The following is a 26,725-nucleotide window of genomic DNA, read 5'->3' as shown; positions in this document are numbered from 1 at the left end:
AGAAGGGATGACCATTTTAGAAGAGGGATGATTTTGACCATTTTTCCCCCAGGGGGGATGCCATCCCCCCCCATCCCCCCTCAACTCGAGTACTGGTTGTATGTATGTTTAGGGAACATTGGTCAGTATATTTCTGAACTGTGCTGTGTTAGATGTTAGAAGGCGTTTGACTGAATATTTATCTTCTCTGCTTTAACAGTTTGCCCTTGAGCATTGAAATGCTTGTTCTAAATTAATAACTGTAAATAAACCTATTTTGTATCAAAGCATTGGGTGCAGAATGTGAAGATGTCCGTTTGTTTTGTCCTCTAGGTGGCAGCACAACAACACAACGGCACACTTTTCTCACCTTATAAATTCAGACCTTTATTTTGAGGTACTAAAGTTCAAAGTTATGTGATGCAGCAACAAGAAGCAAAATCCAAGACGAGTCAAAGAAAACACTGTATTTGAATATTCTTTTCTTTCAAGTGATACATCTACGTAAAAGATTTCATGGCCTTGCATGACAAATACGGTATTTTTTCACTCCTTTTTACAGCTATTAGAAGATTGTTGATAAACAATATTTTTTACATTCTGCAAGATATGTATAGGACCTAACAGGAGGTCAGTGTACTGTATGGCTCACCCAATAAAGCCTTACCTTTAATGTAAACCCAAATACTTTAGGAAGGAAGTCTTTTGGACAGAACAACAACATTCTGGAAATTTGAGTATTTGAAGATTAATATGACGTTTGACATTAAATCTTAAATCGTGTGACTCAAAGTCGCCTGGCTTGACTCCGTTCACCATCCACACACACACGCACACATACAGATCTTAACATGTGTGGCCAAGGTGGCATGGCACATGAGCACAAACGCCTCATTTAGTAGAAGAAAAAAAAAAGTGGCAGGGTTCAAATAGCAAATCTTAAAGCTTATTTCCTTCTTTCTTTCTCGAGTGACAGAGACATCAGAATTACAGTCAGGTGTGTCGAAGCACCAGTTGAGTTGTATGTCCAAGTAAAAGCAGGTCTTAAAGGGCTGAGCGTGCCTGTGAGGGGAGTGGAGCAATCGATCTCATGACCACTATGTGTAAAAAGAGTATATTGTATGTGTGAGTCAGCCATGTTGAGATGATTACAGTACTATTAGGCTTTGATAGAGAGCGGTTATCTTTTTATAGCATCATCCCTGTGCAGGGGAATGAATCAGTTCATTGTGTCTGCGTACAGCATCGTCAATGTGCTGTTATTTCACTGAATGCCAAATGTTTCCCTCATTTGATACGCACGGTTATCACAATCCAAAATTAACATCTGCATTCTGTATCGTCAACAGCAGATGGAGACACACAACTTTAAAAACAAAAGAAAGCCCCAAAAAACACCCTCGATTCTTTAGTGTCTGACAAGAAAACATCAAATCAAACTGCCATAATTCTGTTAAATACACTGACGTTTCCTAAGCAATAATGAACAGCAGTCTGTTTTGAGGACAACATGGCCAGCGAACGGTTCCTCTGCTTTCTGAGTGTCCTCCTTTTGTCCAAAATGCCAATTAAAGAGAAATCCTTTGGTGCTGTAATCTTCCTGTGCAGTGCTCCACCTCAGAGATGTTGGCGCTCAACAAGAAGAAGCTTCTGAGCACGATGTGGAGGAGTATTGACAGGTCTGCTCGTGGTGACAGGAGAAGATACGCTGCACTGTTTACCCTGGTTTTGGTTTGGTGGAGTGAGAACCTCCTCGTTGCCATCAAGTGAACACAAGTCATAACCAGCACAGAACAGCCAGTAACAGCAACTATCAAAGCATGAGTCCTTCACAGATAATATTAATAATAGTAGTAATAATAATCATCATCATAATACAGGAAGAAATTGGTGTTACTCTGGAAGTGAACAAAATACTGAACAAAAATCCATTCATCAAAGTTTTGTGGAAAATGTATAAGACTAGAAGTCTTCTGCTTTAAGTAGAAAATATTCATTTGTAATATAATTGCCTCTGATTCTTTTTTTCACCTCTCAACACGTACATAATTTATCTTTCATGTGACACACATATAAGCAAACACTGCACTGTATGTAGAACCTCAAGTGCCTAAAACGTCTTGACAAGAAGCTCTCAACATCCAAATGAGACTGTTGAGTATCTGGACTTCAAATGTTCCCTCAGCAAACACAAGAAACAACTGAAAGTGACTAAAACTCCTGATAAGAAGGCTTCATCTACCTGCATCAACTCCAACTTAGAAAATTTGCTTTTTAGAGCTTTGACATGTTTAAGTTAGAACTTTAGTGTACAGTATAATGATAACTGCAAAATGTCTTCACTCAATGATTTGCTGCTATTACATCATAAATCTAATATTACTTTTATAAGATAAAATTTTTTCAGCAGCTGGAAGTGTTTTCTCTGTGATGTGGCCTTCTTTTAAATGTGTCCGTTTCTTTCCCCCACCCTGTGACTGAGGATGAGCAGAAGATGGAGGGGGGGGGGGGGGGGGGGAGGGGGGGGGGGGGGGGGGGGGGCTATGATGTGTGTGTGTCTATCCAGTAGTGCCGTTCTTGTTGGGGGTGTTGGTGTTGATTATGGTCCCGTCCGGCTGCTGGCTATCTTTGCGAGGAGGCATCCTCTCATTTATCCTGTCCAGGCCACGTGCCTCCTCAAAGTTACGGATCTTCCTCGTGGGAGAGAAGCCTTGAATGGCTGAAGGGCAGAAGAGAGCACAGTTTTAATTTCCATACTCATGTTACGATCTGCTTTAAGACATTTTCTTTAGCTGTATAATCAGCCTCAATCAATCATTTGATAAGCACAAAACACTGTGAGCCTAGCACAATACAGATGATCGCATGCAGGTACAATGACTCCAAAGGGACAAGCTACAACAATAAAGCACCTCACACTGTGTAGACTTACGGTAATGTCCCAAAACAGCCACGGAAACCAGACAGAAAACGTGAGCAAATAAAAAACAGACTTGTAAGAGACTGTTCAGATATTCTGCAGTCATTTCAGTTCACAAGGTCAACAGAGAATGAAGATTTCACAGCCATAGAATCCAGGTCCTCAGGATACTCTTGCACAACCAGATACTGTATCTGTTACAATGAACCCTACTTTAGGTCTGTTCACCATCATGTATATGTGATGTGTTTTATGTAAATATATTTACACCTGACTACACAATGCACACACACCTATCCTGTCTGTGAGGTTACAGCCCCCCTTCTGTTGTCATGTTCTGCACCAGGACTTTATCTTTTAGATTTTATGTCTTGATAGAAGAAGTCACTCTTGTGGTTGAGGTATTTTCAAACACCGACTACCACTATCAACCAGAAGGGGCAACAGCCAAATAGTGTAACAAGATTAGCTTCTGAAAATATCCCAGGCAGGGATGTCCCTGGTCTTATCTTAGCCAGGTCTTAGCAGGCTTTTCTCTGTGTGGGGAGCCACACTGGGCAAGAGAAGCCAATGTGACCACGGCCCGAAAAGTCTAATAAACAAGGGGCAAGGCAGGTCCTGAACCTGCCACACATAACCAGCCCTTTTGTAGATATGGTGTACACTTCTGATGGACCATTTAGTCTGATACAAGCATCTTTTCAATTTAATGAATCTTTCATATTGTACCTACGATTTCCTTTACGGCTTGACTGCCATCTTGTAAAAAGTATGAAAAGATCTACGACAGACACTGATAATGCAAGAGCAACCAGTAATATAAATATAAAATATATTATAAAGTCAAATACAATAATCAGTGGTATAAAAACAGTAATTCAAAGAAGTAGTACAGATCTGTGATTAAAGGGTGAACAACACACACAAAACAGAGAAATGAGATTGGAGCCACACAGCCATGCGTACCTTTTGCTTTAGCTGCCTCAACCGTAGCTACGTTAATGAGAGTCGAGGAAAGGGGAAAAAAGGGTCATCAGAGGCAGCCAGAGAGCAAATACACAGAACAGTCATATCAAAGTGAAATAAACACATGTATACGTATAAGTATAAGCCAACACCCATTTATGGATGCAAAACTCACATCAGCTGTAACAACTTCATTTAAACACATTAGTTAGTGGGTGGGAGGGTTAGAGAGAAGAAGCCTATTGGAGATTTAAGATGGTGTTGGTGTTAAAGGGTCATGAGGACTTAGGTGTGGAGAGCTGAGGGGGGATTTGGCTGAGCACTAAGAGTCTAAGAGCCGGGCAAGATGCGCCACAATGACCAGGCAGAAAGACGCATTTGTTCAGTGCAGCCTTACACAAGGTAAAGCTGGAGAGCAAACACAGCACAGAAAAAATACACAATCGCTCGCCCTCCTCTTGTTCAAAGTGGCCTCACTGATCTGAAATGTGTGGCTCAAGGAGTGGACATGGACATGACATTCTACAGAAAGGTCATCGACATGTGGTTTCTCCTTCGATCGCTCCACAACTTCTGTGAACCTCCAGTGTGGCAAAGCATGACTGCCAGCATGTCCTCTGGCAGGCGAGGCCAGGCACTGACCTTTAGATCAGAGGGTCCAGGGCATTTCCAGGTAACAGCCTCCCCACCTGCAAGTCCACAGCTGAGCCCAAAAACTTTCTGCTGCCTGGAGGGGGGGGGGCTCGAGTCAAAGTCTAGCCAGTGCTCCCTGTGGTGGTCACGGCGTCATTGATCTAGAAGCCTTCAAAGGGACTAGCAGGACAGGGAAGCTAGAAGTCAGGACAGCTTTAGCTGTCACTGGAGAGAAGATCCAGAGACCATTCAAGGATGGTTGGACTCTGACAGGACTATCCAATACAGATGCTTTGTATCTGAGTTTGTCATAACCACAGGGTGAAAATGACTCTCTTCAAGCTGCTTTCACTTCAATTTGACATTAACCGCATTTCCCAGAATGCCATTGCAGCCAAGAAATGCAGTTCCCATGATGTATTTTTGTGTGTGTAAATATGAAAGAGAGATGGCTGTATGTCCTGTATGTTGATTTACATCAGTGAGGACAAATCATCAGGATCAGAACAGACGGCTGAACTCTTCTTTCATATTGGATCTGTCCACGTATTACTGAATGTGTCACTAGAACATTGATTCAAACAGGCTTCCCTGAAAGGTGAAAAACCCGGAAACTGCTATGTAGTGAACAGCTAACTGTCAACAGCTCGGTCAGCCATGTAGCTAACTGAACTGACTTAGCCCCGGGGGATGCCAGGAACCAAACCCGGCAAGAAAACCACCTCGGAATGCTGCTGTATTCCCTGTTAGACTGGACGGTGCTGGGTTCAGAGGTCGTGTTCAGCCCTAGGTCTGACAGTATTCACTGTAGATGCTGACAGTAGCTCATAGTGCTAGCTGCAAAGCATAGCAGTGAGAGGGGTGAAACGTACACTCAGTGCTATTGGCTACTGCAAACGCTAGTCAATACCCATGGCCTTGCCACTGTCATTCAAACAGTATAAACTTATAGTAGTGAGTACAAAAAGAGGAGAACGAAATGTTCTGAGTGGATCATTAGTAAACAACTCTAAAAAAAACATACATACATATCATCAGAATTCTATGCAGAAAACCTCAACCACAAGTTTAACCAGACACTTTATGTCTACCTTCACTGCATTTATAACCTCAACCATCAACATTATTGGGAGCGGGGTCAATCTTCTCCTCTAACTCTGGGCAGATTTTCAGCTCTATGTACTGTACACTCACCTTTCAGTACAGGTAAGGCCAAGGAAAAATGTGTCACTGCTATTGTTTGGCAATTACCTACAATCTTGTGTGTTTTCTGTACTGATGTGATTGAGGAACAACAGATCATGTAATAAAATAAATGTTTGCTTACAGCAAAAAGAAAAACATAGACTTCATGACAAGGGGTAAGGAAGTGTCCTACAGAGTGTAGGTGGTGCTAAATGGCAGCTAGAAGGAGGAATCAAAGAAGGGGGCGACTGAGTTCACGACACACTTACCGGTCTGTAAGGTCTGCTTTCCCCCTGACAGCACTCCAAGAGGAAGAGTTCCAGTCGGGGTCAGGCCTTTAAGTGTTAACACATTCTCACTTTCCTCCCTGTCCAAAACAAAACACAGCCACACACATAGATTAGACACACACACACACACACACACACACACACACACACACAGCAGTCGAGAGAATGTTCTGCTCCTCAACCTGTGCCCAATCAATGACTTCATGTACTTGTAGACTGTCAGCTCTGAATGCCTGCAGCAAAACAGTGAACATGTGTCCTGGTTCTGTAAGTGGGTCACTGACAGCTGAACACTGTCATTCTTAGCAGCTAAAGCAATATTTGTGTGTTAACACACGTAGGCTTCAATTTTCATATTGTCCTCTATCGATTTCAAAGAAACTGAAGAAACTGCTGAAGTGAGACTTTTACATAGCTTTTAAGATCTTTGGGGGTTTTATTTGTAAAATTAAAAAATCTTTGAAGCCAGTGACCCATATTCACTGGTCTGACAGTCACCAACCCCCCTGCAGCAGTGTGACCCGGTAGTGGCTCTTAATCCCAGCAAGACAATATAACACAACACAGTCCCATTCATTTCACCAACACTCCTACAACTTCCTGGCCCCATGTGACCTGCGATTCTATCTGATCTGACCCCACCGACTTCATTGTCTTTCATATACAGCACCACCTGCTCATTCAATGTTTGTTTCAAATTTTTCTACATTGTCAATAAAGGAATGTTTCAGAGTGTAATCCCACTGTGGTAAATATGTTCAGCTGTACTCGAGTATTTGTTCTGATTACATTACTTATGATCAAAAACAGCCAATCATCAACCAGGTCACCAGCAGCTAATATTACTGACTAGTCCAACAGCAGTCAGCCCAGCCCTTTTATTTCACCAAGCTCTCACCAACCACTAAAAGTCAGTCCCACATTTACTCTTGTCCGGCGGCTTCTTTCAACTTCTTTCTCCCATACCCTGCCCTGAAGATCTCTTGTTCCTGCTGGTCCAAAACATTCCCCCAGTGCTCTGAGCTAACAGTCCAGCTAACAACTGATTAGCTAACAGCAGCCATAGCTCTCTGGCTATAGTTTGCACAGTTTACTTCAATCAGGAAAATCTGTAAATCACACCATTCGCCTGATTACATCGATTTGAAATCTTTTGTTGCTTTAAGACTTACAAACTATGGAATTATGCTAAATGAACTGTACTCATATAGCACCTCTCTAGTCCTTTACACTACACATCGCACTCAGCCATTCATACACAAATTCATACACTGACACCATAACAAGGTGCCAAGTGCCATCAACAGTGTCATCAGCAAAGCACCCCCAGACACAGCAGCATTGATCTCCCTCAGTCGTGGTTTCTTTGCAGCTATTTGACCATGAAGGTCTGATTCACTCTCAACAGTTGGTGTTGAGATATGTCTGCTGCTTGAATTCTGTAAAACATTTATGTGCTCTTTAATCTGAGCTGCTGTTAATTGTTGATTTCTGAGGCTGTTAACTGTCATGAACTTCTCCTCTGCAGCAGAGCAGCAAGGTCTTGGTCTCCCTTTGCTGGGGCAGAGCCAGTGATTCCATGTGTGTTATTTCATAGTTTTGATGTCTTCAGTGTTCATGTAACGTAGAAAAAAATGCCTTTGACTGGTACTGCATACGTGTACAGGAGTATTAAAGACAGAGTCAGACCTGAGGACTGAGAAGACTCTGGCCATTTTCCCCACAGCGCGAATCTTGTTCCGGATGACTTCCTTACGCATTGCGGAGGTTCCACCTGAAACAAATCCAGAGTGTAAGGTTAGGACACAGTACACCACCTTCAGTATTCAATAGCACTCTTTATATCCTGTGATCTTCATTTTCTTTGGATGATTTAAAATGAATAATATCATGTGTAAAAGCCTTGTCGATGAACGGATGATACATGAGAGATGAACTGAGGGTTTAATTGTGTGCTTCAAAGCATAGCAGGCGCAAAACTACTTCATCAACAACAGACACGTGGGACATTATGTCAGTTACATGTGTGCCAGGACTCATTTCAATTCATCAATTAAAAAGTGAAAATTTAATTTACAGAAATTTACAGAATGAGAACAGAACCAGACAGAATTCTGGAGAAAATCGACAACCCAAGCGTGTGCAGATGAGCAGACTTACTACCCTGATGTATTTTCAGACTAAAATAACTGATACTCTGTGCTGATAAAGAAATGACCTCACAAATATGTGTGATAGAGAATGATCACATTGTCGTGCTGATCAGCACACAGTCTACATCAGTGGTTCCCAAGCTATGGGTTGCGATCTTTGGCGACCCCATTATGGGGTCGCCACGGGGGGTCACGAAGCCCTCCTGATTTTGAGGGGTTTAATTTTTAATAACCATAATTTAATAACCATAATAAATAAATGACAAAGCATTTCATTAATATGTGAAAAAGCAACAACATTGAAGTACAACATTAAACATTTATTCTGTTTAAAGTAGCCTAACTAAAGTGACTAAAATTATTTTTCGCATATCACGTCACTGCCTCTCGTGCAGTCGCCGTTGCCTAGCAACTTACTGAGCTAAGGGGAAAGATGGCTACGCCGCAGGTTGGAGAGACTGCGGAGGAACGTGTCAAAAAAAGAAAGAGAGGATACCAAGAAAGTTTTATAGAGTTTGGGTTCGTAGAAGCAATGGATAAAGTTCGAGCTGAATGTATTTTTTGCCGTGACAAACTGGCGAACGAGTTTGAAGTTTGAGGTTTGAAGCCCTGCAAGTTTGAAGCCCTGCAAGCTAAAACGACAAATTATTACCAAAATTAAATTAATTAATTAATTACTAAAATTATTACTGATGTTCTGTGTTGTTATTTGGAAGTATATTGCTTTTATTTGACCTATATTACTTTTGAAGAAGCGTGTTTTATTAATGATTAGGCCTATCTGAAGTTTATCTGGAAGCCTAATTTCAAAGTATTTTTCTTATTGGTCTGTGTATTTTAAGCAGGCAATGTAATAAAATCAAAAGAAAAATGTACACACTGATGTTCAATTTATGTTGAATTCTGTGGTGGTGGTGGTGGTGTGGGGTGGTGTGGTGTGTGTGTGTGGTGTGTGTGTGTGTGTGTGTGTGTGTGTGTGTGTGTGTGTGTGTGTTGTTGTGTGGGGGGGGGGTCACCAAAGCTTACAATGGTAAAAATATGGGTCCCTGAAAATAAAGGTTGGGAACCACTGGTCTACATCATATTTACCTTCATATAGGTCGTCTCCCTCGGACATGAGCTCATCATCAGAGCAAATGTTCAGTACATTCACCAGCATCTCTGTCACTGGTTGGGGTGGGGGGGTGGGGGGAGAAGCCACATTAAAACTTCACAAACACTGTTTGTGATGAGGTGAAAATGACTTTCAGTTCACAGTCATCTGCCTCAAGAGACAAATGTCATTTACAGTGTCGACAGTAACAAAGGCCCCAAAATACAGAACACATGCAAAGATAGAGAACAGGTCTTTGAACTCCTGAGTGATTTATAAATAAAAAGCATTTATATATATTACTATTGAATATTTGATCGTGTTAAGCATTCTCTCTTCGTCTTTCTACATACTGTGTTCTAAATGAGCAGACTATAGTACAGTGAGTGAGCCTGTATATTTGACAAAGTCAATGAGCCATATGCAATAAAGGCTCTATTTTTGACTTTCCGTCTACATTTTCAAAATGAAACAACAAACACACCTTTCTCTCCAACAAAAGGCAAAGACCATGTAAAGACATCCATGAAGTTGGGCAACCAGTAAGGGTGGGGTGAGCAGTTGAACTGCCGGATGTTCATCACGTTGTTCTCGTATTTTAATACAGCAGCTAGGATTGACAAAGGGAAAGATGGGAGGAGAGATTCAAGGACTGAAAAAAAAATAGAACTAGAACAATGAGAGTGAGAAAGGAGGCAGAAACCTTTGTTGTTGTAGACATCTAGGTAATTTGGAGCTGAAAAGATTGTGATTAATGAAGGGAAGCCTGTGGTCTGGCTTTTTCTGTACATCCGATACCTGTCAGGCCACAAACAAAACGCGTCATCAAACATATTCTGAATTATAATATGCTGCAAATGAATCACTGAAACTGTAACCATACTTACCCTGCATCCTGTGCCTCATGGGCTCTTATTACTGACAGCAAGTTATTATTTACCAAAAAGTCACACACTGCTGAGTAACTGCACAGAGAAAGAAAAGCAGAGAGAGAGACAGTGTTAAAGCGCGTTCAAACCATTAAAGGAACAGCATAAGGCTACTCAGGATATCACTGACTGGAAATACTTTTATATTTATTTTCAACATGCCATGCCCTCTGGGCTGTTGAGCTAGGGATTTAAAGAGGCTGAAGACCCAGAGCCAGGACTCTGCTGATCCCTGCAGAAGCTGGGGAATACATCCAGAGCAGAGTTCAGCTAGATGGGTACTTGAGGGTTTCAACTGCTTTTTCTTTCTTACATTGCCCTACTAATCCATCAGGACTGCTCAAGAAAAGTGGACAATAACCATTTCACAACTCAACATCAGGGCAAGATTAAGAAAGTGAGACATACCAGGGGTCTCATTTATAGAACAGTGCAGAGGTAAGAGGTGTATGTGCGCTCCAAAGCCGAAAATGTCATGCGGCAAAACAAAGATTTATAAAACTGTGCATCTGCACACCTGCAGGCTCTTTACAGCCATCTACTACATGAATATTGATGCATATGAATTCACCTGCTTATGGTGAGTCATGGCAACAACCAAGAGGAAGGAAAAAAAAAAGACACACAAATCAAGGTTAGATAGAGGCTTGGAATGGTGCGGTTGTGTCACGTCAGCCTGCTGGACCCAGTTCAGCTCGCAGATCTTAGGGCATGGCTCTCAGGAATCTAGACATCATCAGAGGCTAGAAAAACCTGATGGTCCCTCGACACTTGTTCGATCCTACCTCTTCCGTTCACGTGGTCATTTAGCAGTGTTAGTGCATTTATCATGCAACGTTACGCATGAGTGTCATTGCAGTTACATATAAATGGATCACACTGATTACATCACCATTTCCCATCCTGAAATCGTTTGAGGATGGAGGTTCAACAGGTTCACACGTTTGTTTCATTTTATGTTGGTTCTGTTACAGTGAACTTGGCCTGCATTATGATTATACAGCACCACCTCATCATCTACGTCGCCAATGTCTGATCATGCACATGGGTTCTCCTGTCAGATCTCTTTCAGGGCCTGTTTTTCCATACACAGTGGTTATAAATTAGACCTTAGGGAAGACTGACCTGATAATGTAAAGTTCATCAAGATCATCTATGTTATCTACAGTTAAATCTGTATGTGATGGATCAGAACACAATAGTCTAAGTTGGTGAAGTGAAATGAGAAAAATGTATACATAAAACTGTTTTTTAGAAATAAAAAACTGAAAATTGGCATCCATAGGCTCCACTAGAGTTGCACGATATCCACGGTATACCCGGTACCCCGCGGTGCCAAATCATAACCGTCGCTACTATACTACAAATTTTACACGACGGTACTACCGTGGATTACTATACTACCGGTGCCAGTCTCCGCTACATAGCGGCCGGCTCTACTCTCCTCCCGGCTTCTCACTGCATGCTACTCCTTTGTAAACAAACCAACGTGGAACCGCAACCGAACTACACAGCTGCTGAATGATTGGCTGTTTGCCTGTTACTGGTGACGTCCAGGGATATGATAGGCTGTTTCCACACGCTGGGTCCGCCCGTCTGTTGGCTGATTGGCTGTTCGTGTGTTTCTGCCGGCAAGAACAAACTCCGCGAAGACAGCTCCGCTTCGATAGAAACTCGCTTCAAAACAAACAACAAGCTAAAGTTCTGTCTCGACCAGACACGAGACAACACACTCACCATGGCAGAAGCACCGGGCCCGAGCAGCGAGTCTGCCGTGGCGTCTTCGTCAGTGGCAACACTAATTTTGCTTAAAAAACAAACGTCGTTGTTTCAAACTAACTTGTACAAATACATTGCAGTTTATAAAAATAATAATAATAAAAAAAGGCCGCAGTATCGCGATAATACCCGGAACCGCGATACTTTGTCTGGTATAGTATCGTGGTTACTCATTTTGGTATCGTGACAACTCTAGGCTCCACAGAGTTGGGCTTTATGGCAGAGTAGCCAGAGTAGCCAGAACTTTTCGGCCATCAAAGAAAGCGCTGTCTGGCGCAAACCCAACACATCACATCACCCAAAGAACACAATCCCCACAGTGAAACGTGGTGGCAGCATCATGCTGTGGGGATGTTTTTCAGCAGCCGGGACTGGGAAACTGGTCAAACATGGTTGGTGCTAAATACAGGGATATTCTTGAGCAAAACCTGTACCACTCTGTGCGTGATTTGAGGCTGGGACGGAGGTTCACCTTCCAGCAGGACAATGACCCCAAACACACTGCTAAAGCAACACTTGAGTGGTTTAAGGGGAAACATGTAAATGTGTTGGAATGGCCTAGTCAAAGCCCAGACCTCAATCCAATAGAAAATCTGTGGTCAGACTTAAAGATTGCTGTTCACAAGCGCAAACCATCCAACTTAAAGGAGCTGGGAGGAATGGTCAAAAATTCCAGTGGTAAGATGAGGCAAGCTCACAGAGACTTATCCAAAGCGACTTGGAGCTGTGATTGTCACAAAAGGTGGCGCTACAAAGTATTAACTTTAGGGGGGTGAATAGTTATGCACATTGACCTTTTCTGTTATTTTGTCCTATTTGTTGTTTGCTTCACAATAAAAAAAAAAAGGCTGTAGCGATCCACTACAATTCTTTTCAATACGATACGTTTGGATTCGATACGATTCGATACTCTGACTGGACAGAGAGTCGACAGCTTGCAAATGCTGGACAAAATGAATCTGTTCTCTTATTAGGACGTAACCCTTTGCCTGTTTTATTACACATAACTAACTGAATGTTTTTCTCATTCTGAACAAGCTGTTTGTGTCTGTCGACAAAAGGCACTTTATGTGTGTGTTTTTATTGAACATATTCTGCTGTTTGCAGCTGTTAACCTATTTTGTACAAGTAATGTGTTAACCTATTTTGAACAAGCTGTTTTTATCCGTTAACCTGTTTTGAGAGGGCCATTTTTGAAAGTGCCTCAATGAGCTGTTGACCTAAAAAAGTGAAGCTCCATCCTCTGACCAGTGTGATGTAGCCTGTTTTCTCTTTTCTCTTTTGTTAGCATTATTTTTCATTCATTTGAGATTGGTCAACCAGGCTTATGGTTGACCAATTATGACAATAATGTGCAGCAGTAGAGTGTGGAGCTGCAGCAGGAGTGAGATAGATAACAATGTGAAAATACCTGAAAAAGTAAGAGCAGCCTCTGACAGAATTATGGTTGAAGTGTTCAGATGTCTTTTCACTGCCATAGTCCTCACCAGGGTCAGCCCAAATCAGGTCACACATTGGCCCAAATGCTGGAGGTTCTTTAAACCTGTCTAACTGTTGAACATAAAACACATTTAGTCAAGAGTTTAGACCTCATACATGCAGCAAACAGTGTGATCAAGTGCAAAACAAAGGTATGGGCTGAAATATGTGCCACCAGACACTGAATTTGAATAATTTATATTTGAATTTCTTAACTTGAATAATGGCATTAAAAAACTGAATCTGAATTGTAATTTGAATTCATTATTAGTTTGGAACTGAACATTCAGTTCTCACAATTCAAATTCAGTTCTCAAAATTTAATATCAATTTTCTGTGACAAACATCCGGGTAGTTGAGGCAGAGCAATCGAGTGCAGGTACACAGGACGCCTCTTTGGGCCAATCAGCACCTACGTGTGTGTGCGCCACGGCAGTTGGCGTGGCCCCAGACACTGACAACTGCTGTTATGGGCAAAACAGTCGTCAGAAATAAAAAATAAAAACAGATGATCAAAGCAGCAGTAGTTGCCATGACATGTCAGTGGCAGCTATGCCACAGTGGTGGAATGCTACTGCCAGCAAGTCTAATACAACTCTGATGACTGTTTTATACAATAAAAACTAAAAGCAAATGCTCATAACAGCAGCAGCTGCCATGGCGCACACACAGGTGCTCACTGGCCGAAGAGGCGTCCTGTGCATCTGTGCTCGATTGCTCTGCCTCTGCCTCAACTACCCGGATGTTTGTCAGAGAAAACTGAATTTGAATTTTGAGAACTGAATGTTCAGTTCCAAACTAATAAATTCAATTTCAAATTACGATTCAGTTTTTCTATGCAATGATTCAAATTGAACAATACAAACTCAAATTATTTGATTCAAATTCAGTTTTTATTGCAATTATTCAAGTTAATAATAAACAGAATAAGAATCAGTAACTTCAGGTGTCAGTGGCTGATCACTTACTTTCCTTATGTCGTCTAGGCAGTTGATTTCTGGTGAGAGTCCGCCATGTACACACAGGAACTGTTGGTTGAGCAGGGCAGCAAGGGGCAGGCAGTCAAAGGCCTCCATACAGGCATCGTACACACGTTCAGAGTATTTAATTTTACCTGCAAACCCAAAATATGGTGAACTCTCTTTAGCCACAAATTCTGTCGTATCTGCTCAGTGAGGCGATATTAAGTTTTTGTAAAGAAGTATCACAGCTTCTCTGCCACCTGTACAACACTGCAGGACAGAGCAGGGCAGGAGAAGCCAGGCAGGACATTGCAATGTGGGCCGACTGAACAAGACAATGCTCAAGTACAGAGTGAGTACTGCTATCAGGTCAGAGAGAGAGACTGTAGATTCAATCTGGACTTTATACTTGAAATGAGAGCTCTTTTATCATGTAGCTCATGGAAATATTAGAGATTGACTTTTAATACCTTCATGATTGTACCATCCAAAGTATTAAAGTATGATGGAAAATCAATAGGGACGAAAGTGACTAGAACTATTTTTATATCTAATTTTTTAGTAGTATATCAATGAATTAATGAATTATATGATGAATTTAATTGATGCAACCTGAATACAAAGCATTAATTAGATGGATGGACTGACTAATGAACATGTTTAAGTTAATTAAGTTTAGTAATTTCTATAAGCTTGTGGGGACAACACGCCTCTCGTCCATGACCCTGATGAGGATCAACAGTTACAGATAATGGATGGATGAACGGAAATTCTATAAGTCTGATGATTAATGTAACAATGAAATAACCAAAATCTTAAAATAAAAAATATCTGAAAAAAATAAGTAAGTTCACAAAGCATCAAAGAATGGATGACAGCTCTGTCTCCACAGATCCTGACTGCTTTCATTATGACAAGAAAATTCTGGAATTTTTACACCCCTCCTCCAGCAACCATCACCTAAACAGTGAGAGGCGGCACAGTGTGTGCATGTGTGTAGCTTAGGTGGTATGTGGGTGGAAGTAGGGGCATGAAGAAATTGAGTGAATCTATTTGCATCTGGCAAGGTTGTCTTTGCTGTCTGCCAGTGTCTTTGTTTCTGAGGCTGCATACTAATGCCTCTACTCCTGCCACACACACACACACACACACACACACACACACACACACACACACACACACACACACACACACACACACACACACACACACACACACACACACACACACACAAATCCGTGTGTGTCATCAGCAGCATGCTTGGCTTCTCTCCATTCTCGAGCAGTTCACTGTCTGCAGCATGAGAAGGAAAGCTCTTCATCTCCTCTGTAATACTGATGCTCTGCCACATCTTGTCACAGACACTTTCTGACAAACATGTCCTACTTAAAGGAAGTTAGACGTTTTATGAATGGCTGTCAGTCATCTCACTGTCACCATGCACCTCTTCTCCGGCATGGAAATATTTCTCAGACTTTTCAACAACTTCTTCTTTTTTGTGCCATGTGTTTGTAGAATTTAAAAACAATGTTCAGTTAGCATGCAATAATGACTGCAAAAGCAATCTTGCACTTCCACTGGGAGTACCGTGCTATGCAGATATATCTACGCTCTGTCTGGAATCTGAAACCTGATGGATACAGACTACTCTGAAGTGTTACACAGAGCAAAGGAGCACATTAGACTGGCATTCATATGAGAAGCACTGCACTTACATTCCTGTTTGAAGGTGAAGTACTCTGTGAGGTGCCGGCACTCGTGGTTCCCACGCAGGAGGAAGAGTGTGGTGGGGTGGTTGATCTTGAGTGACCAGAGGTAGAGAACACACTGGGAGGACAGACAGCGAAAATGTATGAGGATGCATGAGGGGAGGAGAGGCAAAAATGTCAAGGATGTGCACTGATGATTATGCACAGACCTTTAGAAGTCAACATTAAGGCTTGTCTGCTGGTCCTGGACAAGTGCATTTGTAGAGCAAGTGGAAGAGAAATTGACTTGCCCCACTGAACATGTTAAAAATACTGTGTAAATATATTTCAGTGTTCCTCCTGGTGCCACCCGAGGGGTAGTTATTAAAAATAGTTAGCTCTGTGGATAACCTCAGGTTGGAGTATTATAGTTACTGTGTTGGGTTTGTTGCCACAGAAAAGAAATGAAAAGTCTCTGATCATCTGTTCAAAACTACTGCCATCACTCACACACCATGAACTGCTAGAAAAGTAATATCAAACTAGTAGCTCGCACTATTTAGTAACGTTATTGATTCATGTTAATTTCACAACTAAAAATGTTTTTGTCAAACGTAGATTATTATTGTATATTAATGCTTGCAGATTACTCAATATCATTTTTTCATTTTTTAATTCTCACATATTATTTTGTGGAAAAATGGTCAATTATGAATTATTATTGACAAAAAATGTTGGACCCCCTGCAGTACCTCTGCAGACCCTCTAGGGGTCACGGAGCCCCGGTTGAAGACCCCTACTCTAGCATGATAGCACAAAAAAACAAAAAAAAAAAACACACTAATATTGTGTATTGTTTGAGACCAAATGATTTAAAGATGTAAGTAGACTAGTTAGAAACTGTGCTACCCATGCTGGATGTTTGAGTTCACATCATTGCAGAAGCTTGTCAGTAACTAGTCACATGAGCTTTTTAAATGAAAAAAAGAAAAATACATACTCCCCCACACTTGTCTTTGCTTCCTTTGTCTGTGTTTCAGTCTGACAGTGATCTTGATCATTACAAGCAAGCTTAACTTCAAAAAGTCTGCAGCAGATTTCAAAAAGTGGAACCAACACCCCACATACCACCATGCCACAGAAGGATTTGTTTGTCCTTTACAAACTCATCTCTTCTGAGAAGCAGTAATATTTATAATAATTCTAATGATAAAAAACACAGGTCAGCATTTACAATACAAATGAACTTCACATGCACGTTTAACATGCACTAACCATGGCCTGCTGTCACTGGAACACCATGTACAGGTAACCAGAGTCAGGAGGTGTGTTTTCACCTAACTGATCGTGTGAAAAAAGAAAGGAGCCAGGGAGCCAGTCTGTCTTGCATTACTCACTTCCATTGTCAGGAGAAATGGTGAACTGTGAAGTGGAGGTAAATGTGTAGTGGGTGCTGTCACTGTGACTTCATCTTTCATATGTGGAGGTGGAGAAAGGGACACAGCTCGGAATGACAAGAAGCCTCAATAAAAGCCCTCTGCTCTGTGTGTGTGTGTGTGTGTGTGTGTGTGTGTGTGTGTGTGTTCAAAGATGTGGCATAAGGCTGTGTGTGGCAGATTTAAGCCCTGACTACTTTGACTCAAACCCACACACACACACACACACACACACACACGAACGCACACCTGTATCAGCCTGAGCCTAGTGTGTACAGGGCCTAGGCTGGTGCTGGGAGAGTTGGTCCACAGACACACTCTGTGGATCAACTGCAGTTTACTAAATAGATGAAGAGGAACTTCCAGAATGAAATGGATTGCTCACATGTTTAGACAAATTGCTGGCCTGCAAAGATAATGTGTTCTTCAAGAGGCTACAGTGACTCTTCGTGTTACCATGGTAACCACATCCTGACATTCATTTTCCTACATGTCTCATGTGTTACTTTATAGAGATACTTTATTAATCCCTCAACGGTGAAATTCTTTTTTTCCCCACTCAGTTTATTTTACATGCATTTTAACCTCGAACACACATACAAGGGCTCATAGACATGCAATGTGGAGAGAGATGGTGGAGTGATGGGCAGCCCTCCAGAGGAGCGCCAAGCGAGCAGCTGGGGGGGTATCGGTGCCTTGCTCAAGGGCACCTCGGAAGTGCCCAGGAGGTGAACTGGCACCTCTCCAGCTACCAGTCCACCTTCCATGTTTGGTCCATGCTGGACTTGAACTAGCCACCCTCCGGTTCCCAAGCCAAGTCTCTATGGACTGAGCGACTTTTTTCACATGTGCAGTCATTAGCGTTCCAACATTTTCAAAGGAAATTTTCAAAGTGGGAAACTTTCCATGGGAATAAACAGGAATAAACCGTGAATTTATAAAATTGAAGGTTGGTCCTTAACAGGGAATTTAAATAGAGTTGGTGAAAATATATTTTGGCATACTCTTGACTGAAATAACCAGATTAGCTGGATGGACTATTGGTACACCTCTACCTACCGTTCAGGAGCTGGCCCACAGAAGATGCATGTCAAAAGCTAAAGGCATCATCAAAGACTCCACCTACCCCGGCCAGAGTCTGTCTTCCCTTCTCCCCTCTGGCAGGAGGTACCGCAGTCTACGGCCCAAGACTGTGAGATTTCAAAATAGCTTCTACCCCACTGCCATCAGACGACTGAACTTAGAATCAAACTAAACCCACTAATTCTCAAATTAGACTTATCAGACTTATTTATCTTCTGATTTTATTTATTCGGTGGTGTTTTTGCTTGTAATTTCGTTTTACGGTGCACTGTGAAATGACAATAAAGAGATCTTGAATGTTGAAAAAAAAAAAAAAAAAAGGTTTCATGCAAATACACTTGAATATCTGCTGTTCCTCAGTCACATGCACATAGCACACTGTCTACTGAAGGGCAATTGAGGCCACGCCCCCTACCTGCACAGGTGATTTCTGTACCTGGACCCAGGGCCGGTCCTAGGGGGGGGGGTGATGAAGTTGATGAAGTTCTACTTACAAATAAATCTGTTGAAATGTTTTTTTTAAATTGTTTTATTTTGCATGTCTGACAAAACAAAATGTTTAGATTTATGTTTGGATATGATACAGTTTGTTTAAATTACACACAATTTACAGTCAATTCCCATTCATTTCCATAATTCCCATGGATTTTCAGATTTGGAATATTTCCAAAATTCGTGACCATATCTTCCCATGCAAAGTTTCAGAAAGTTTCATAAGGGTTTCCACCCTTTGCAACCCTAGTAGTCATACTCGCAAAGACGTGTCAATACACTTCGATGTGTTAAATACCAATCCTATACGAGCCTCATGCTAAACATCTGAATTCCTCTGAAGTGTTCACAGGAACTACTTGATTTTGATGTGTTGAAAAATCCTGATGTTGAGTCAGAACTGACAAATACTGAACCTCACACACATCACACCACTCCTCCAGAATAATCTATTATTTGCACTCATCTATATCTATCTATATGTGAGACAACTGGCACCGTTTGTGTGTTCAACAACTTCCAGAACATTTTTATGAGCAGCTTTTCATTTTGACTTTTATTTTGATCTCAGTGATCTGTCTCTGTTTGAACTGATTATACCTGACAGCAAAGGAGAGGATTACGCAGCATTAGTGTCTTCTATGGATACATGAAGCTGGGTCATCAATGTAACTGCCATGAATCAACGCTTACTACAGCTGCCACCCTCCAGCTATGGGTCTCATTAAGGGTACTACAGTTTGTACAGCCAGTATGCAGCTCTCTGTTTCAGTCCGCTGTCTTATTTTAACCCTTCTAATAAGCATGTATGTATGGTGGGTGCCCTTTGAAGGTGTCCTGGACTGAAATAGAATTTCAGACAGCACAAACTCGTTTGGTCAAGAAGCGCTGTAGTCAGCCATTCAGATCACAGCACTAAGCCTTACACGTTAGAAGCTATTCTGACCATAGGTCACCATCTTGAGAATCAAAATGGGACACACAATCAGTTTAGTTTGAACTGCATGCACTTGCCCTCATTTACACATCCCCCACACCAAGATACAGACAAGAGTGCCAGACACCAGCAACACAGAATTCAGATCATCTGTGAATCAAACCAGAACTTGTGTTTCTGTAACTGTCTTCACATGAAATGTTAGCCGTTATTTTCACAATCCAGTCCAAATATAAATGAACAACTTACCTCAATACTGAAGTACCCTCGATCGACATAGTCACCGAGGAAGAGATAGCGTGTGTTACTGGGTGATCCCCCCACTTCAAACAGCTTCATAAGGTCAAAGAATTGGCCATGGACATCACCACATACTGCAAATAGACAAACACATGGAGCAACAACTTCTCAGCGTGATATACAATATGTTGTTCTTCATTCTAAATACAGCCATAGTTCCAAAAAAGCCTCTGCGTGTGTTAAACATGGCAGTAAAAGAGATGTACACTTTTTTACTGCAGTTATGTTTTACACAATATTCTAAAATTATAGACACACAGAGTGTTTTTTGACTCTAAAGACTTAACATAGCACCACACATACTGATATTATCCTGAAGTCAGAGGTATTTCACCACCCACACATACATGGAAATGTTTCAGAATGCAAACACTGTGTCAGATATGTGCAGATTTAAGAAAAGGATTTATGATTTTGAGTCATTTGCATAACAATATTGCACATATTATTATACAACAACTGAACTGTGAGTACTTTCCAGTATTTTTTAAAACAATTAGCATCTTCATATTGTCCCGACTAACTAACTGTCATCTGTAAAAGTTGTGCTAGCTACTGTGCAACCAAATAAAGTGACTCTGCCCATGGTGTAGCCCTAGAAACAACAATAAGAAATAAGTGTAGAAGTGTAGAATGTAAAAAAATGTGAAACCTCATATTAAATTAAAGATAACACAAAGAAACTTATCAAATGTTGAACCTGAGGAATTTGATGGTTTTCTGAAAATGCTCAACACTTCAACATGTTGTTACGGTCGCCTTTGTCATATTTGTCAAGTTTGACACTTTACTCCCAATGTACATACTGATATAGACAAAAGTACAGTAAAAAAACAAAACAATAAATATATGTTGCTCAAAAACCGGTTTGTATTATTTAGCATTAATGGAACCTTGACTAATGTGCAGGTTACCCATCATCCCTTGTGCACTAATGCAGCTCCATACCATTATGGATTTGTCTTTGTGCTATTTTTTTCTATTTTTCTATGTGAGGTAAGAAAAAAAATGTGTGTTCTGAGTTTGTCAGACCAAGGAAGAAAGTGTTATTAATCATCCAGCAAAACTTGAATAATTAAAAATATCAACAAGTTTATGAAATGAGGTGTCAAAATCAGGTAAAAATTAATTCTCAGCTCAGACTGTGGGGGCGTGTCCTCTGAATGTGCTGAAGCCACGCCCACTCATGGGAGCAGTCAAGCAGCCATTTTGAAGCCACTGAAACGTGTCAGATGATTTCAGAAAATTACATGACTAACTTTGAAACACTCTGAGTGAGATGAATTCATCTCCATCTCTCTGCTAGGGGTGCAGGGGTATGCTCAGGGTGGCCTCAGTCTGTCATCAAGCCACCCTTTAAGGACCGCCCACAAAATCCTGGACTGAAAACTGGTGAAAAACTGTTTGAACCTCTAAATCTACATTTCAGTAATTAATCGTTTTTTCACATGTTTTCAGCAACTAATTTACAACATATTTTGAAAGAACTGTCTTTACACAGATTTTAAATATGAGGTTTCATTGGTTTGCAAATCATCACATTTTGTTTTTATTTACATTTAACACAGTGTGACAACTCTTTGGAAATGAGGTTGTACTTAACAGGCTTGATTTGATTGATTAGCCAGGAGGCAGAAGAAGCAGGACTGCAGCCACATATTACCACATATTCTGAGCTTCAGAAACCTGTGTGACGTCACAGAAACGATGTCCACTCTTTATACTGTCAGTGGTTTTAACCCAGGACTTAGCGACCAAGCCCTGAAAATGATGAGATGTCTAGATGCTTCAAACATCAGAGGGTCCTTTCTGGGCTCTTAGTGAGCATCTGCCAGCCTACCTGTTATAGGCGCCTCCACTTCCAGCATGCACTTCTCTTGGCGGAGGATGTTGGCTCCATCATTGATGATCTTTAGAGCCACATCCTCTTCCACCCTGCCCTCTTTGACAAGGTGGTTGCGGAGCAGCTCAGCATTGGGCTTGCCATCCTCAAATAGCTCTTTTATAGTCAGCTTATGTTGTGGAGGGTATGGCACAGCTGTGGAAGGAAAAAAAATCATCTATTGGAATAAACAAAGTAGAGCTAATTACAATTCTGAACATTGTGACATTCTGTTAGCTTCAACAAATGTACAATATACAAGTACAAATGTATTTAAGAGACAGTCAAATCTAGAGACAGTTATAAAGTGCATCTATGCAAGAAAAAAAATCATACCATTAATATATAAGAAGAAGTAACCCCAAAAACAAACAGATGAAACAAACATGGAGCAGAAGGAATGTTTTGCATGAGACTAGATCTGCATAATTAGTAATCATAAGAGGTGACATTTGCATCGACTGAGCCAAGATGAATTTATTGGCGCAGGAGAAGAGATTCATACACCTACATGATGGCATGTTAGAGATGCATAAGGCAGACAGTAAGAAGCCCGCACCTCACTTGACCCACCCTCCCCCAGTAATCTGCTCCATACCACCTACACAATCCTTTTACTCTCATCACAAAAGGTCAGTGTTTTCGAGGCAGATACCTGAGAGCTTCAACGAGTTCAAAACAGTCACATGTCACATCAAAAAGTGTCAAACAGAAGATCCAGCAGCAGGACAGATAACACAGTGACACTAAAATTCAAAAACATCATTTCATCTAATTTTCCAAAATGGAATAATAAAGTTGAAGAATTCTCTTGTTCACTGTGCAAACCCGTGACACAGACGACAGCTCCATCAGTTCAGCAAACTGCTACAGACCACGTTGCACTTGTTCAAAACAATAGTAGGAGTGCATCCCAAGACTCTCATGTCCAGGGCTCATGCAGTAAAAAAGGAGTGCAGCTAGTATGCCTAGTAACAGACCAGGCACACACACCCTATACATGATGGCACCAAGTAAGTATGGTGTAAATGTGGGGCTGCAGGTGGTGCTGACTCTGTGTAGGTAACTGACATCAAGTTAGGACACAGACTATAGTCTGGCCTGCAATGGAAAAGCTGGAGCACAGTTCCGGTTTGGCTAGCCTATGCCAGGGACAAGCTGTCATGCGTTGACTGGTGTGGTATAAATAAACAGTAAGTGCTCCGAGGCCTACAAGGCACGGGAGCACTTACTTACGCGGACAGAGCTGTAAGCTGAGGTACGAGCCTTAAGAACAGATTAGGTAAAGCCTCTATTAGCAAGAGCTTCCAGATTCAGGGGCTGTTTACTTAAGAGCCATGTCACACTGAAGGAAGGCTCCAGTACGAACGCAGCAGACTCTATGAAAACATGGCCATGCAGATTCATCATAGCCATGAGATGACCAGAGCGTCACACATGTCGGCCAACAGCCACGCCGACCAAATCTGACCAGTATTTGCTCAGTAATTACCCGTATAGGACAAGAAGAACTGAATGCTCCTTTCAGGGTCAACAGGAATGACAGTGTGCCTCCAATAATAATAATAATAATAATAATAATAATAATAATAATAATGATAATAATAATGATAGAAGGCTGGAGCAGTGACACAGGAACATGAATCTGTGGCTGTCATGAAGCAGTGTTATACATAATCCAATGAAGAAAAATGTTTTGTTCAAAATAAAAAGCTGCACCGCCTGTCTGACCTAATTAGCATTAATGTTTGATGAACTCTTTAAACCACACACACAGACACACACAGACACACACAGACACACACAGACACACACAGACACACACAGACACACACAGACACACACACACACACACACACACACACACACACACACACACTCAGGGTCACTGCTGCACTGCATCAACACCCACATTGTCTGGCATGACAACAAACGAGTCAAGAAACAAAGACAATACTATCTGCCATCCTGCCCAGGAGGATACTGTTCTGGACAGAGATATGAGCCAGGCTCTAGAATATGTTCACTATTGTTTCAAAATCAACACAACAGAGGAGGATTGAATTACAAAGATGTGGCTGGGTAGAGATGAATGGAGCAGACTGTGGCTGGATGAATCATAAAGTCCACTTCAGATTGCAGATCAGTGAATGCATTACCTTCACAAACTAAACAGCCAGGCCTCGGGTTTATCCTCTCCATGTCTTATATATCTCTGATTTGATTCCAGACACAGGATCAGGTTTGACATGCAGCAACGATAAGTTCAATGTCTAGAAACTAACATCTTCAGGAAGTACAGGTGGCTCCACACGACTGTTAGTGTACAGTGTGGTCACACAGAACCTGCGGGGAAAACATCAGAGCCACAGGACAACACAGCAGAGAATGAGCTTAGCTGTTGACTTCCAAAACCAGAGCAGAGCATTAGTCTTATGCAGTCTAACAGTTAAGCCCTCATTACAGCCAGCAGTTACACTGAAACATCACTGTGTTTATGAGCACACAGCAAGGATCACCTCATGTCAGCTCGGAGTCACCTGTAGTGATGTTTCACATGTTGCAAATCAGTGTGAACCACGCACAATGTGGGTAACAACTCCTAAAGCCTGACTGATTCATACAGGGTCCCGTCCTGAACCAAAATGTCTTCACTCAGTCTACATTTCCTCTTTGTTTCCTCTTCCCTGTCATGTTCCCATTCTCCCTCTCCACCATGTGGCTGGCCATGTTGGGAACATCACTGGGGAGATTCTTTCCACAATTAACTCACCCTCTCCCTACTGGCTCACACATCAGCATTCCAGTCCCCTGGCAGGACACTCTCCGAGTGTCCTTGCAGACAGACAGGGATGTGGACTGCACTGGCATTTGGTGGTGGTGGTGGTTGCAGGGGTGGGGCTGGGTTCTCTCGCTCTCTTTTGGGAGCTTCCTCAGACTTGGCTCTGCCTGTCCTGCCTCAGGCAAACACAACAACTGGTGTCCTGTCTGTCCAATGAGCCACGGCAACCTCAGTGTGAAAGAATCCACGCTGTCAAACTGTGCTGGTGGAAACCTGAACAGACCGTGGGTATCCCCACGAGAGAGACGCCATGTATCCTAAATGTTCAGACGGAGCTGAAGATGGAGCACCAATACAGGACTCTGATTTCTGCCATGAGGTGGTGCATTACATGTGCACAGATCAAATCTTTGAGTTCTCAGAGGTGCCCTGATTCACCCATATCCACACACACTGAGAACAGAGGAGCACAGCAGGAGCCCACATGGATGGACAGTCTCCAGGCCAACACTGTACTCACAGGAGGCTGACCATCAACTTCTAACATCTACAGGTGGTTTCAGCTCCTGCGTGAGCTGCCACTCACACACCGTGACTGCGCTGTGACTCACCTTTCACGAGCCGCTCTGTCGTGGACTGTTTCTCCTGTCTGTCTTTGTCTTTCTCCTTCCCGGACATCTCTGCTTGGTCTCAGGCGAATGTTCTGGGATCAGGTCCGGTACCGTGACGTTCTCCTGCCAGCTAGCCCGAAGACAAGTTAGCTCATCGGCGTGTGGTCAGCTTCGTGTTGACTGTCGGTGGTCGGAGGCACGGATTTGATGGATTTGATGGATTTGATGGATTTGATGGATGTTTACTCTTCAAACGGAAAGATGAACTAGCTCTTGACTGGTTAATAACCTAGCTATCTCGCAGCAGCATGTATTCTCCCGTTAGCTCAGAGCAGTGATGTTGACACAGACAGACTTCATAATAATACTAATAAACAGAAAAACACAGGCAAACCTGTCCCGCGCAGTAAACACTGCCTGGATATTAGCTACAGGGAGGCTGCCGTTAGCAGCTAATCCGATTTAGTTAGTCCTTTTCAGCTAGTTAGCCCGCTAACATGTTGAGTGTCGGCAGACAGACAGACAGACAGACAGGCAGGCAGGCAGGCAGGCAGGCAGACAGACAGGCAGGGAGACTGGCGGTTCATCTCCTGCGTGCAGGCCGGTCGCTGTGAGATGACAGCCGCTCGGACAGTGTCGCTGATGAGACAAACAGAGTTCCTCTTCCCGCAGAGTGCAGCGCGCACACACACACACAGCCTCCTGACGGTGTGTGCCTCCTCCTCGGATTAAAGTGTAATCTGACAGTGAGTGAGGCGCGCGCTGGATTCCCTACAACATGGTGGAGCCGATGTGACGTGACTATGGAAACGTAACACGTGATGCGTTGCCGTGGTGCGTAAAGCGCAGTGTGAGCTGGAGGTGAGGAGGACTGCTGCTCCACAGGGTGGATGACAGTCACCAGGGCCGCTTCTAGCTCTTTGGGGTCCCTATTTAGTCCAACTCTGCAACTGTCTGTTACATTAGAAGAGGAAAACAGGCTTCAGTACATTCACAACTGCAACAGACACCTGGCTTTGCTACTCAAAAAAGAAATATATATTTTTTATATTATCAATATATTTTGGCAGAATTAAACGTATCTGTCATTTCTTTATTTATTATTGTGTCTATTGATTCCTCTTTGCCTTTGCACAACTTGTATTT

General features: G+C 42.2%; 1 protein-coding gene across 5 annotated transcripts; it reads right to left on the bottom strand.

Moving 5' to 3' along the window:
* Positions 1-75: 75 nt before the first annotated feature.
* Positions 76-26,603, bottom strand: ppp3cca (protein phosphatase 3, catalytic subunit, gamma isozyme, a). Of its 5 annotated transcripts, none has more exons than XM_019265196.2 (15): positions 25,580-26,600; positions 24,346-24,532; positions 22,145-22,342; positions 20,254-20,378; positions 16,084-16,195; positions 14,375-14,520; positions 13,339-13,478; positions 10,107-10,184; positions 9,923-10,017; positions 9,704-9,829; positions 9,216-9,293; positions 7,663-7,747; positions 5,953-6,050; positions 3,866-3,892; positions 76-2,698 (listed from the first exon to the last, which is right to left on the bottom strand). In XM_019265196.2, the coding sequence occupies exons 2-15, from the start codon at positions 24,386-24,388 to the stop codon at positions 2,538-2,540; spliced, it is 1,512 nt and encodes a 503-aa protein (XP_019120741.1). In that variant the 5' UTR covers positions 24,389-24,532; positions 25,580-26,600; the 3' UTR covers positions 76-2,537. The 5 variants fall into 5 exon arrangements, with proteins under 5 accessions (XP_019120741.1, XP_027138725.1, XP_010748861.1 ...); XM_027282924.1 differs by lacking the exon at positions 24,346-24,532 and having other exon boundaries at positions 76-2,478; positions 2,509-2,698; positions 25,580-26,595; XM_010750559.3 differs by lacking the exon at positions 24,346-24,532 and having other exon boundaries at positions 76-2,689; positions 25,580-26,603.
* Between the last annotated feature and the right edge of the window lie 122 nt (positions 26,604-26,725).

This window comes from Larimichthys crocea, chromosome X (assembly GCF_000972845.2).
Source record: "Larimichthys crocea isolate SSNF chromosome X, L_crocea_2.0, whole genome shotgun sequence".
NCBI lineage: Eukaryota > Metazoa > Chordata > Actinopteri > Sciaenidae > Larimichthys > Larimichthys crocea.
This window is presented reverse-complemented; position numbering and strand designations above follow the sequence as displayed.